Source organism: Rana temporaria, chromosome 6 (assembly GCF_905171775.1).
Source record: "Rana temporaria chromosome 6, aRanTem1.1, whole genome shotgun sequence".
NCBI classification, from domain to species: domain Eukaryota; kingdom Metazoa; phylum Chordata; class Amphibia; order Anura; family Ranidae; genus Rana; species Rana temporaria.
Window position 1 is genome coordinate 98,230,993 of NC_053494.1, and position 14,715 is coordinate 98,245,707.

At 43.6% G+C, this 14,715-nt stretch overlaps 1 protein-coding gene across 1 annotated transcript in view; it reads left to right on the forward strand.

Annotated features, from left to right (window-relative positions):
- The window catches only part of LOC120943645 (ubiquitin carboxyl-terminal hydrolase 22-A-like), a 105,505-nt gene that overhangs the window by 27,891 nt on the left and 62,899 nt on the right, over positions 1–14,715 (forward strand). Inside the window, 1 exon segment of the mRNA XM_040357050.1 lies at positions 2,909–3,022. Within this exon segment, the coding sequence (XP_040212984.1) occupies positions 2,909–3,022 (114 nt within the window).

Genomic DNA, 14,715 nt, shown 5'->3' on the forward strand with positions numbered 1-14,715 from the left:
TATATATATATATATATATATATATATATATATATATATATATATATATATATATATATATATATATATATATATATATATATATATATATTTAGGGGCAACCCTCCCAGGCCGTCAAAGGCCCAGCTGGGGGACTAATCCGTCCCTGGGTGCGTAAGCCGATCATGCCGCCACCCAAATCCTGCCAATGTATGTAGCCTTCCCTCCCTGTCTCTAGGTGGGAGGGGCGGCTTGCAGGTTCACAATTCGGTGAAACCTCCCTGCTCTACGACCAGTGGGTCTGCAAGGTGGTCTCTTCGGAGTACTAGATAGGCTTTCCTTGTGTCTTCCTCTCCTGGCCCATCGGTCTGCCTTAGGCAGTGTGGGATTTGCTAAGCTGCGGGGTGATTTTTACCTTTCCTGCAGGACAAGAGGTTTGGGGTTTTCTATGGGCCTCAGGCCCTGAATACCTTTGTGAACGTCGGGTAATTCTGCATGAAATCCATTCGTTCGGTGGTAGCTGCGCTCCATCTGGGGGACGTCCTGCCGTCCTCAGACATCAGGGACGCATACATGCATGTCCAGTTTTGCGCATGTCGGTGTTTTTTCTGTGCTTCGTGATGAGAGAGGGTCTCTGTCAGCCTGTGGCCCTCCCTTTTGATCTGGTGTCAGCACCATGGGTTTTCAGCTAGGAGCTCGCACTTATTCTTACTTTGTTGGGACAGCGAGGCTTTGCCTCATTGGCTACTTGGAAGACTTTCTTCTGAGAGCAGCTTCTGTCTCAGACCTAGTAGGTGTGTTTTTCCCATTCAGACCCTCCGAAGATTTGGGTGGGTGTTAAACGTTTAGGCCAGAAGGTGTAGCTCAGTGGCAGCAAGCCTGCCCTCCATGTGTGCGACCCAGGGTTCAAATCCTGGGCATGCTAGGTTCTGAATTGGCATTGGAGTATCTAGGGTTAATCTGGACTCCTCGTGGCGAAGGTCCTTCTTCCCCTGGAGAAATTGCAGTCTCTTCAGTCTGCGGTGAAGGTATTGGCTTCATTCTGCGGTGAAGGTATTGGCATCACGCAATCGGTCTTCTCTCCGGGCGCCTGCTGGTCCGGGGCCTGTGGGTAGCCTCCCATGTGATACTGTATGCCCAGTTCCACACTCAGGTTTTCCAGGGGAAATACTGTCTAGGTGGTAAGAATCTCTTGTCTCTGAAATCATCAGATTCCGGTGTGCCACCTAGTCGGTATCTCTGAGTTTGTGACGTAGATCTCCGACTCTTCGGTCCGGGAAGGTGTTTCTTCCTTCCAGTGGTCGGTGTTTACGACGGATGCCAGCCTCACGGGTTGTGAACCTGGGGGGTCCAGTCGGCCCTGAGTCGCTGGACTTGCGTGGACCTACGGCCACACCTCCCTGAATGTGCCCGCTCTTGTCTGGTCTCGGTAGCTACCCAGGGTCGGGCCTGGCTAGTGCCTGGGTGGGAGACCGCCTGGGAATACCAGGTGCTGTCTACCGTTCATTGTCCTACTATTTTAGGCGATCAGGCTATGCTTCTCCTCGTGGTCGAAGAGGTTGCAAGGTCGTCCGATCTGGTTTCAGCCAGACAACGCCACGGCCGTGGCTTCGGTATACCGGCAGGCGGACTACTGGAGTCGCCAGATGCTGGACCAGGGCGACTGGTGTTTCGGCTCCCTTTCAGGAGGTGAGCCTTAAGCCCTGTACACACGGTAGGACTTTTTTGGCCAACCAACTTCAAAATCTGCAACTTTTCAAATTTGTCCGACTGTGTGGACGCTCCATCAGACCAACTTTTTCTGGTTTCATCCAACAAAAAGTTGGGTCTGCGAACGGACCAACTTTTCGGCAACAAAAGTCCGATGGTGCTTTGTGTGACCGTGTGTACAGCAATCCAACCAACTTTTGGACAAAGTGCAAATACGAATGCTCAAAACCAATGTTAAAAGCAAAAAACAATAGCAGAAGTTAACCAAAGGGTGGCGGTAAAGAGCAGAAAAGAGCAAAAAAAAAAACACATGATGTTAGGAAACTTTTAGAAAAGTTTGCAGAAAAGTCTGACTGTGTGTATGCTATGGGTGTGGCAGGACAAATCAATTAGGACAAAAATCCAAGGGAAATTTTGTTGGATGTCCTACCGTGTGTATGAGCCTTAACAGGGCATGGATTTCCTGGCTGCTCGTCTCCACCGCAAGGGTGTCGAAGTGATCTGGTACAGATGTGTAAGACCTGGCAGGCCTACATCTCTTGGTGCGAAGGGATGGAGCGACATCCATGGATGTACTTGGTCTCCAGGGTCCTGCTGTTTCCACAGCTTGGAGTGGATCTAAATTGCTTGGAGCCTTTTTGCGGCCCTTTCCCTGGTGGGTCCCTTTTTGTGTGCAGGGGGTTTGTCATTTACTTCCCCTCTTGGCCCATCTCTTTTGAAGCATGACATGCTAGGTAGCTTCTCGGTGCAACGTTTTTCACATTGTGCAAGATAAAGTTGCAACGACCGATATTGTATTCTCTAGGGTCTCTGCTAAAAAATACATAATGTTTTGGGGTTCTATGTAATTTTCTTGCAAAGAAATTATGATTAGGAGTGAAGTGCCAGAATTGGCCTGCATGGGAAGTGGTTAAAGAATCCATATTTAACAATCTATGGAGAACCTTTTGGCCATATTTCAGTGTAAGCAGAGAACCAGTAATTTTCCTGATGGATGTTGCCATGGTGCTTAATTTTTTCAAGAATTGTCCCTCTCTTTAGCACACTTCCTAAACCCATAAGTTTGTTTGGTGTACATAGGTTTCTGGGCATCCTTGCAAAGCCTGGTATTCTCAATTGCCTAATTTCATAAGCTTGATATGGCACACCAAGTAGAATTTTTTTAACTTGCTTTTTCATGTGTCTTATTTCACTTTTTTTTTTTTTTTTTTCTCTACAGCCATAGATTTGTTGTATGGGGGTATATACTGCTTTATGTGTCAAGATTACATATATGACAAAGACATGGAGCAAGTTGCCAAAGAAGAACAAAGAAAAGCATGGAAATTGCAAGGTACTGTGTTTTTTTTTTGTTTTTTTTGGTTCTGTTGCATCCCGCTAGTTATAACTGGTACTAACAAAGTATTTCAGTATACTGGTATGTTTTATCATTTCAATATATCCGTTAACAAAGTTTAATCTAAATGTACCCATTGTTTTTAGTGCATCTTTCATTGTAAGCTTTAATGGGCTAGCATGAACAAACTTGTTTAGCATACAGTATACATTACATTTTGCGTGCACATTTGGGACAAACTTGTAAGCAAGTACACCTCATGAACATAGTGGACTTTTTCATATTTGAACAGCCAAATATCTCCTTGCAGTGCCTACAGTTGAAGGTGATTAAACTTGCACTAATGAGACACAAAATTGACATTGTGCATTCAATCCAAGTTCATGAAAATGCATATTTGTTTTATGGAAAAAGTACATCCTTTACATTTACCACGAGATGAGCTTAGGCTCCCCCCCCCCCCCCCCAAATGACATGTGGCACCCTATAGATTAAAACAGAGGCGGTGACGCAACCCATTGACATGATAAAGTTTGCCTGGTGAGGGGGGGTTTTGTGTACAGGGCGACCAGAGATTATGTGTCCGAGAGGAGACTGAGCGTATACAAGTGAGGGGGCGAATGGGGGGGTGGGCAGCCTGCAGGATTGTGGAATGGGTGATTGGGTCAGATGTGGGTTGTATAGATATAAGGGGGAGCTAGAACCAAATGATGCACACTATATATAGTTTAGATAGCATACGCTAAAAAGTGAACATCTTGCTTAACAATAATAAAGTGCATATAAATTCTAAAGTGAACAAGTGCAATGGTAAAGAGTCTGGATGAGTATAGCACAATGAAAGTCCAGAGGGTATGAGGTGGTTAAATATTTAGCCCGTCACCATGGGAAACGATCTTGCGGAAAACGCACACCCGTGAGTAAGGCAAGTAGCTTACTTAAAAACTGATAGTGACCCCTTTACTAAAAAGGCAGGTCGGGTTAAGCTTGACTGACTGTAATGCTGAACGAATAGGTGAGATAGCTGGGTGACAGTCCGCTGAAGGAATCAATGTATCACTCCGCCTCATATTTGGTCAGAAAAAAATATAAAAAGCCATAGCATGATATCGTTTGTTAAACACTAATTAAAAACAAACACACCAAATGGCCTCTTACTATAGATGGTGCCTAGCCTCGGCACTAGAGGAAAACCACATATATATGCCAGGGCATTGAGAACGGCTGTTGCTTGCGCTGCAGTGGTGTGTGTTCCACTGCCTGGATGCCAGTACTGAAGGAGAACATTGGCCCAGGAACAAGCCTCAACGTACGTTTCGTCGTACGACGTCTGGAAGCACCCGGGTCACAAGATGAGTCACGTTTTTATTTGCTCAAAGTGGAATTCTAATTGGCCAGAGCTAAGAGAGCTCCCGAATTTTGAAATGCCATCTAGTGGATTTTGCAGATATTGCTATTGCAAAGAAAGGTGTGGGATGGCTGTTCACAACCACCCGGCAGACAACAAACCATTATACCTTAATACAAATGGCAACTAATGTTGTACATGGCATAAAATTCATTTTAAGAATACTATTGGATGTTATCTTAATTTTACAATAAGACGCTAGTAATAAAAAGTACATAAATAAAAATATAAAAATGGTAATAAATTCAGAAGACACTACTACCATCAAGCATTATTAAAAAAAAAAAAAAAAAAAAAAAGTTTAAATTGATATCTATATTTAAACCAGCCGGCTGCAAAGTGTCTTAAGTTTTATATAGCCACTTGGTTTCATTTTGGGATACTGCTTTTTTAAAATGGGTGCCCCTCCAATGTTTCACTTTATCTATCCCATAGAAAGTGGCCGAAGAGGGATCTTTGTTGTGGAACAGCCTGAAATGTTTGGATAAGCTATGCTTGGGGTACCCATTTTTTAATCTTGGTTAGATGTTCGTTAATTCTAGTATGTAGTTCTCCCTATGTACTGTTTTGGACACAGCATTCAATTGCATAGGTGACGTTAACTGAATCGCAGGTAATTAATGGCTTGTGTTTTTTTTGGAAATGATCAATTATCCTTTTTGGTCTTTTGGTGGTTTTACAAGCTTTGCACCTAGTGCAATAGTGAAAACCTTCCATGTCCAGGAAGGTAGAGATGGTTTTGGGGGTCTCTGGAATGTTGGGTGAAATTCTATTGCGAAGGCCTGGGGCTTTTATATATGAACTGTGGCTTCACAGGTAGGATTTGTTTGAGATCTTTAACTTTTAGCAATACTGGCCGATTCTTTTAAAAGATAGATTTGAAACAAACCCTACAGCTCACAGCTGTATGCAGGTCTTTCCAGGTTAGAGCACAGGATTGCCGGCAGGATTGCCTCCATTCCACAGGGTGGCAAAAAGCGTGACCAAACACCCCCCCCCCCCCTCCCCTGGAGGCTCCTAGTTTGGAGCAGGAATGGGTTGAGAACGTGGACGAGCTAAAGCTCAGGATTCAGTGGAGTGCCCGGCAGATGAGTCTCCTGCTGAGCAATCTGGACAAGATATCCAGTGGCTGTCTGCCTCGCAGTTGCAGAGGCCTCTCGTCTAGACCCTAAGTGAAATGGTTCGTTCTGCCGTTAAGTTGCCTTTTTAAAAAAAATGAGCTAACTAAGCCCCCCTGATTCTCTCTGGGATCCCTGAGGCCTCTTCAGTCCGCACAGTATTTCCCCCTACACCCCCTGCTGGAACAAGCAGTGTATACTGATTGGGAAATCCTGATCGGATCTTTTACTCCTCCTACAAGGTTTCAATTTCATATCCCATGGATGAAAGGACTGTTAAAAATGGAGCATGCCAGCAGTTGATGCAGCAGTCTCTTCTTTTTGTAAAGCAATTTTTTTTTTTTTTTTTTTTTTTTTTTTTTTTATCTTAATAGCTTCCTTTTACCTTAATGCAGTGCTGTTTTCATGTCCTCATTGTTCGTTTTTGCTCTCAAGTTGCTGTAATTCTTCTTTGATCTCCACACTTCCTGGTTCTCTGTTTCCTGATGACCACAGTACTGGGAGCTTTCTCTCTGTGGTCACTAACTTCAATGAGGTGTGATTACTGTGTGTCTAGTTTCTAGTTTTGTTTTCCAAACCATCACTGCTCTATGGTTCTGTATGCTCTGTACAGCACAGAGGTAGGAAATAACATGCAAAAACGAGACTAGAAACTACAGGTACAAAATATGATTGATTTTTATCAATTTTTAATCGTTTTTTTAAAAGGAATCGGTTAACTATTATGTCTCTATACCCTGTAAACAGTCATCAAATTTTTTTTTCTTTTACAACTCCTTTAAATAAAGAATTCACTTGTCCAGTAGATAATGCATAGGGCCTGAAAGACGCTGTTGACAATAAATTGGAATTTATTATTAAAGGCTTTCTTTTCTTTGACCAGTGCAGCTATTCAGCCAGCTGTTGCAGCAATTGGTCTTTGCCAGTCCGTAAAGGATCGCATCAAAAGGCCTAGTATGCCTAACCAGCAGGGTGATCTGCCTGAAGATAAGACCGATATTCCTCAAGTGCTGTGTTTTGATGTCTTAAAGGGTCACTAAAGGAAATTTTTTGCTTTGATGTTGCTGTAATTCCTCTGTTCTGGACACTGGTTGTCCGTTTCCTGATCATCACAGTACTAGGAGATTTCTCACTGTGGTGACTAATCAAGGACACTGTGTGTCAGCGCCAATCCAGTTTCGTTTTGCAAAACCTTCACTGCTCTCTATTGGCTCTTTGTCTCTGTACATCGGAGAACCAGGCAACAACAGCAAAAACGAAACTGCAGGTACATTATATGACTGTTTTTTTATCTACTTTTAATCATTTTTAAAAGGAATCGGTTAACTATGTCTCTATACCCTGTAAACAGTAATTTCAGCAAAACATTTTTTTTCCTTTTAGTGACCCTTTAAAGGATTCTATACAGCAGATTTCTCATCTGGCTCTCATGTCTGTACATATGCGAAGACTCTTATGGCTAAAGAACTGGTCGGCCGAACTTCCTTGTAAAAATTTATTAGCAGGTTTTCCCTTTCATGGGTAATATCTATTCGGTGATTACTTGGACAAATATTTGAAACGCAAAATTTAAGTTAGCGCTGCGCCTATCAATTACAATATAAACAAAGTCCAAAAAAACATAAAATGTTGAGCCAGTGACAAGTTCAAATATTCAGGTGACTTTCCGTGCTCCCCTCCTGGGTCCCCACTCACCAGATGCAAATGGTGTATGTGCCTGTATTGAGGTGGTGATGTCCGTCCACGGAATTGGCCTTGGAATGTAGGTGTCTGCTGGCCTCCTCCTGATAAGGTTCCTCAGGCTCACTCAATCGGCAACAATCCATAATGGTATTCCAAGAAAGACGGAGGAGAGAGCATATAGTGTAATACTGCTATTTTATTTAGTTGTGTGTGTGTGTTTGTTTTTTTTTTTTTTGTTTTTAATCATTACTTGCATCAAAATGATGAATCATGCAGAGATTGCCGCCTTAGCGTCCACACAGCCTTCACAGATGGCTTAATGCATTTTGCTTCTCCCACTGGGCGTCATGAGTAGCTTCTGATTTTTTTTTTTTTTTTTTTTTTTTTTTTTTTTTTTTTTTTTCACATACCTATTTTTCAGCCTCACCAGAGATTCCTACAGTTTGCAGTAGAGGAATGTCAATTTCAGTTTGTGGCTCTACCCTTAGGACTGGCTACATCCCCCTCGGGTATTTACAAAGGTCCTAGCACCAGTACTGGGCTTTTTAAGAGCCCAAGGGATTCTGGTGCTCGGGTACCTGGGTGACCTGCTGCTCAGATCACTCAGTACAGGCTCTAGAACAGAGCATAATACACACAGTATGGTATTTAAAGAGCTTAGGCTGGATCATAAATACAGAAAGGTCAAACTTGAGACCAGCTCAGAATTTAAAGTATATCTAGGTTTGATCCTAAACGCAGTCCAAGCAAGAGTATTCTTACCACCAGTAAGGATCTGTGCCCTGATGAAGCAGGTACAGCAGATGAGGCAACCGACAACCCTCCATTCGGCTCTGTATGAGCCTTTTAGGAAGGATGGTATCCTCTTTCGAGGGAGATGGCCTATGCCCAGTTCCACTCCAGGCCCTTACAACAAAGCATTTTGTTGGCTTGGAACAGGGTTGACAAGCCCTGGATTATCCAATGTGCTTATCCCCTCAGGCATCCTTAAGCCTAAATTGGTGGCTTCAAGATCAGAACCTGCGAAAAGGGAAAATCCTTTCTCTCAGTAAGCTGGAAAGTACTGACTACAGATATCAGTCTATCAGGCTGGGGAGCAATCTTAGATGGGCTCTCGGCCCAGGGGAGATGGTCAGGAACAGAATAGATCCTGCCCATCAACGTCCTGGAATTACGGGCAGTGTGTCTGGCCCTACACTCCTGGACGCTGAAGCTTCAGGACTATCCTATCCGAGTCCAGTCCGACGATGCTACTACAGTGGCATATATTAACCACCAAGGTGGTACCAGGAGTCATTCAGCGCTAAAGGAGGTGAACGACATGCTTGCCTGGGCAGAGAGAGATGCCAATGATATCGGCAGTCCATATCCTGGTAATAGAAAACTAGAAGGCAGATTATCTCAGCCCCCAGCAGATCTCCCCGGGGGAATTGTCCCTACACCCAGAGGTGTTTCAGGAAATTTGCCAGCATTGGGGATGGCCAGAAGTCGACCTACTGGCATCCAGATTCAACAACAAACTACAACAGTTTGTATCTCGGACAAGAGATCCTCTGGCAATTGAAGCATATGCTCTGATGGTTCCATGGAGCCAGTACTCCCTGGTTTATGCTTTCCTTCCGTTCCCTCTTTCCACTTTTGTTGTGCAGGATTCTGGTAGCACCAGCATGGCCCAGAAGGCCCTGGTTCCCAGAGATTCAGACTGACAAGACGGACCATGGATGCTTCCACAGCACCCCCGACCCCTACTGTCTCGAGGTCCTATATTCCACCCCAATTTACAGTCTCTAAATTTGACGGCATGGCTATTGAAGCCAGGGTTTTATCTCTGGACCAGTGATATCTACCCTAGTGAATGTTAGAAAAACCAATCAAGTCTGGAAGTCTTATTGCTTGGTGTGAAGCCAAAAGATGGCATCCATGAAAATACATGATTGGGAGAATTATTTTATTTTTATTTTCCCTTACAGTCGGCTGTAGAAATCAAACTAGCTTTGAGTACAATCAGAGGTCACGTTTTCGCCACTATCGGTATTCTTTCAAAGTCCTTTAGCCTCCCATTCACTGATCCCTTTATGCAGGGGGCAACTTGTTTGCCTCCCACTATTAGGTCACTAATGTGTCCTTGGGACTGGAATTTGGTGCTGTCTGTTACGGAAGCAACCATTTGAACCTATTAAGGAAATTCCATTAGACTTGCTGTCACACAAACTAGCCTTCCTGATGGCTATCACCTCGGCTAGAAGGGTGACAGAGCTGGCGGCCCTTTCGTGCAAGGAACCATATTTGATCCTTCACGACAGGGTTGTGTTACAACCCGTTACATCCTTTTTGTCAAAAGTGATGTCGGCCTTTCATTTAAATCGGGACATTATTTATCTTTTTTTTTTTTTTTTTTCAGTCTTATTCAGCGCAAGCAAGACTGCATTCTTTGGACATTGTCTGAGCAGTCAAGGTTTATTTGCCTAGATCTGCAGAGATCCGAGGACCAGAGTTGGGTTTTGTTTTACCAAAGGGGTCTCAAGAAGGGCAAGCGGCTTCCATTGCCAATTGGGTCCGTCAATTGGTCATTCAGGCCTACGGTCTGAAACTTAAAGCTCCCCTATTTCAGGTGAGAGCTCACTCTACCAGGGGTGTAGGAACCTCATGGGCGCTTTTTTTTTTTTTTTAAGTTGTCATACAGTTGTCATACAGAGGAATAAACTATCAATCATGGCCTTTTCACCATTGGATATCTGTGGCTCAGATTTGTAAGGCTATTACCTGGTCTTCAGTGCATACGTTCACAACATTTTATCAAATGGACGTTCGGGCAGCTGAGGATTCGGCTTTCAGCCGCAGTGTGTACTGCAGGTTGCCGTATAAAGTTCAGATGGCTATTATTTGGCAGGGTGCATCCCTCCCCTCAAGGATATTGCTCTGGGGTGTCCCAGCAGGTAATGAATGTTAGCCTGGCCTCGGTGTCCCATGATCTTTTTCAAAGAAAAGGATTTTTACAGGGAAGCATGACAAATTTTATATATATATATATATATATATATATATATATATATATATATATATATATATATATATATATATATATATATATATATATATATATATATATATATATATATATATAGCGCCTAAGTGTGAAAGTAGCCTCAATACTACATTTGTGTGTGCATATAAAACATAATCGAAATGATCACATACCATCTAAGCTCCTTATGCAGCTGTGAACAGAGAGCTGAGAGAGGGTAAACGGCAGCATACTGAACCTCCCACTGATTGGCTGTGTGTGGGGGGGAGAGTTTCTGTATAAGTCTGATCATTGGAGAGTACAGAGTTCCCAGCACAACAAGAGAACTGACTACTGTCAGCTGTGCTCTCATGCCTAGTGTAAGTTTTCAATAGGAAAGCAGAGGGACTGGCAGGAACGCCTGGAATTTCACACAAAGTAAGCAATACAGAGGACAGGATACTTTTTCATACAAGTACATTTTGCAGCAGGCGCTTATCAGGGATTTGGCATGTTGGGTTTACATACTCTTTAACCACCTCTTGTCCCAGGGAGTTGTACCAGTACTGCCACAAGACAGATTTATCCTCTGTGGGCGATTTAACTTCAAGTAGAGTTTATCCAGCCATGTGCGAGTTGGTAGAACGTTTACAGACCCTATAAATGGGTGTGGGAAGTGACCTCTTTTGGAGAGGTGAGCCTCTTCAAGTAGAGGCAGAAGTTGGCTTGGAGCTCATTATGTGTTTGTCAGTTTGAATATTGTCCACCATGTCCATTTACTAAAGTGTAACTAAAGGCAAAACTTTAATTTTGCATAGACTGAGGGAAGGTTATAGTTGCATAGTTGGTCAGTTTGAAAAGACACAAGTCCCAGTGGGAAGATTCCCTTCACTTCACAGCCAGAACAGGAAATGTGAGGGATTTGCCTCCATTAGTGTGTAGCGGTCACATAGCAATGATGCATACAGCATTTTCCAGTGATAATTTTACTATTAAAAGTAAATATCTTGTATTTTCTGAAAGTTGATAAAAGAGTTTTGTGTTCCATTGGAAAAAAATCAAAACTTAAATGTTTAAAATATTGAAGTTTTTTTTTTTAATGTGTTTTTTGTTTTCTTTAGCTTTTGCTCCGTCATTGGCTTCTCCTTACCAGTATACAATGACAGGTAGGATTTTTCACATTTTGGTTTTACTTTTCCTTTAGTGGGCTGGATGTTATTACAAAGCAAAATGTGATGGCTAAATGTGAGAATGACATACATAATACATAAACCCATATCTGACTTTTACTTGTATGCTATACCCCTTAATATTTGTGTTTTGAAATAAATAAGACAAGTCTGTTTAAAGCAGTGGTTCTCAACCTTCCTAGTGCCGTGACCCCTTGATAGGGTTCCCCACAACTTGGGAAATTTTTAACAGTAAAATTATTTTCGTAGCGTGGGTGTCAGCACCCAAGGCAAGACCAGTAGTTTGTTTCCCTAATCCACGGATGTTTAGTGCTCAGGAGTCCCTTCCACTCATACGGTATTAAACCCCTTATTGTACATTTTACGATGTACCACCCTCTTCTTTTTTTTTTTTTTTTTTTTTTCTCTCTTAAGCAGTCTTTCTTGTTCTTTCTCTTATTCTTTCTCCCTTTTTTTTCTTTGTTCCTCCCCCTCTCTTCCTCTCCCTTCCATGTATTCTCTATTTGCATTCCTTCTCTTACTCCTTGGGGGGGGGGGGGGGGGGGAGTTGGGATGAGTGGCAGTGCTGGCGGGAGTTCTGATCCGCCAACTTGGGTGCTCTTGATCAAGGTCATCTGCTTACTCACTGTGTCTCCAGCTCTGTGGTGTCTCTCAGCAGTGACACCTATGCCGAAATCAGGAGATGGGGTCTCCTTCAGCCCCTCCCACCTCACATTCCTCATCAGTCAGCTGACCTCTAGTCTATTCCCCCCCCCCCCCCCCCCCCCAGCCATGCCATGAACTAAATGGGTGGCTGCAAAGAGGCTGAGTGGGCGGCTGCAGGCTCCAGGAACCGCTCAGCTAGGCGGCAACAGGCTCCAGGGACAGCCGTGAAAAAGCTGGGAAAGAGGGGCGTCAGGAACAGCCCAGGATTCGGTGACCCCTGGCAAATCGTCATTCGACCACCGAGGGGGTCCCGACCCCCAGGTTGAGAACCACTGGTCTAAAGCAACTGTCAAAGCGTAAAGAATTTGTTGAAAATATTGTAGCTGATATTATTGGGTGGTGTATTTTCTCCAGAGGGCTGTTGTCCTCATTCTGGCTTTACCACCTAGTGAGCCACTGACCTTGAGCAAGCATGTGCATAACAGGTATTGGTGATATCTGATAAGGTAAATGCTTGTTTTGGGTGTGCATTTTTCTGTCCTAAAATTTTGAATGACACCACCTTAAAGGGGGCTGTAAAGGTACACTTTTTTTTTTTTTTATTTTTTTTTTTTTTTCTAAATGGCTTCCTTTACCTTAGTGCAGTCCTCCTTCACTTACCTCATCCTTCGATTTTGCTTTTAAATGTCCTTTCTTCTGAGAAATCCTCACTTCCTGTTCTTCTGTCTGTAACTCCACACAGTAATGCAAGGCTTTCTCCCTGGTGTGGAGTGTCGTGCTCGCCCCTCCCTTGGACTACAGGACAGTCAGGATGATGTCTACGTTTCAGATAAAGGAGCTGTGCGTTAGTGGGTGTCCTGACTCTCCTGTAGTCCAAGGGAGGGGGCGAGCACGACACTCCACACCAGGGATAAAGCCTTGCATTACTGTGTGGAGTTGGACAGAAGTACAGGAAGTGAGGATTTCTCTGAAGAAATAAGGACATGTAAAAGCAAAATCGAAGGATGAGGTAAGTGAAGGACTGCACTAAGGTAAAGGAAGCTAATTTAGGGGGGAAAAAATTGTACCTTTTTTACAACCCCTTTAAAGGTAAACTGTTCTTAAAACACACGATCGCATTCACGTATACAAGGAATTTAGGATGTATACTTGCAAAAATCACCAATTTCCTTTTTTGGCTTTTGTTTCTTTGTACTATGGCATCTATCATTACAGGTGAAGGCGGTGTAAACCTTGCATATACATTCATCCTGTTGGAGTCTTTACTGAAAAAGCAAGACGGCTGTCATAATTATCCTAATTGTACAGAACACAGGCAGAGCATGCGTATACCATGGGTAATGGGCATGTACCTTCAGGTGATTGGACACTGGCAAAGCTTTTGAGGGGACTCCCCTGTACTTCTCCCCTATAACTCAACCCCACTCCGTTGTGTGCAAGTGTCAGAAGGTGATGTACTTTTTTTGCCTTGGTGGAGAAAATCAACCTTGGTGTAACTAGTTCATTATTTTTCTTTTATCATTTTATCTTCTGATTTATCATTTGGGCCCTTACTGTCTTCTAATGCCAAATTAGCAGCGTTTTCTGATCGGTGCAACCTTGGTAAAAACTTGGGAGCTGTAACCGGACCCTATGCTTTGGGAATGGTCTGTGTAATGTTGCTTCGGGCACTGGTTCTTGCATGGGCACTCACCTTGGCACATGTTAAGTTAGCCATAGGATGCTACACAAGTCTAGGACAGTGGTCCATCGCTATGGAACCTAGTCCCTAATAATGAAAACCCCTTGGGAGATGTATCCAGCAAGACAGGATTACCCTGTATATTTGACCATAACTGTAAGAATGAGGCCATGTTTGGGTTGTATTCACCGTGCAGTATAAGCTCTTCCCCTTTTTTTTTTTTTTTTTTTTTTAAACTTGCTGCTAAAATCCAACCACTCAGAGCCTTGACTTGGGTGGAGCACGTATAAGGCACTCGGGTGCTTCCCGCCCATCTTTTTGCCATGAGGATCGGGTACAGGAATGGTCCTTACCTGGGTTACCACATACTCTTAGCGTATGCTTAATTTATTTTTTGCACCTTTTATGCCGTAAGTGCCTCACAAGGGAATATCCTCATTTTGTAGCTATGACCGAGACCATGCAAAATCTGCACTGCTGCAGGGCCTGCACAGCACTCAACATTGAGCTGGTTCTTGCTCCATGCACGGGACACATCAAACGCTGGTCTCAACATCTGATGCTAGCTCTATTTCATGTAACCAACAAGCGGCCTATTTGACTATTGGACATATGACTGACTAGAGGACATCAGGCACTGTATTTACTGCCCGGCACCGTGGAGCTTGATTGTCATTTGCCATTGAACACCAGAATTGACAGGTCGACCACAAGTGCCCTGTGCTTTTCACAGATGAGAGCAGGTTCACCCCGAGCACATGTGACAGACCTGAAAGGGTCTGGAGAAGCGGTGGAGAACGTTATGCTGCCTGTAACATTGTTCAGCATGACCAGTTTGGTGGGTCAGTGATGGTCTGGGGAGGCGTATCCATGGAGGGACGCACAGACCTACAGGCGAGACAATGACACTCTGACTGCCATTGGGTATCGGGATGGAATCCTTGGAGCCATTGTCGGACCC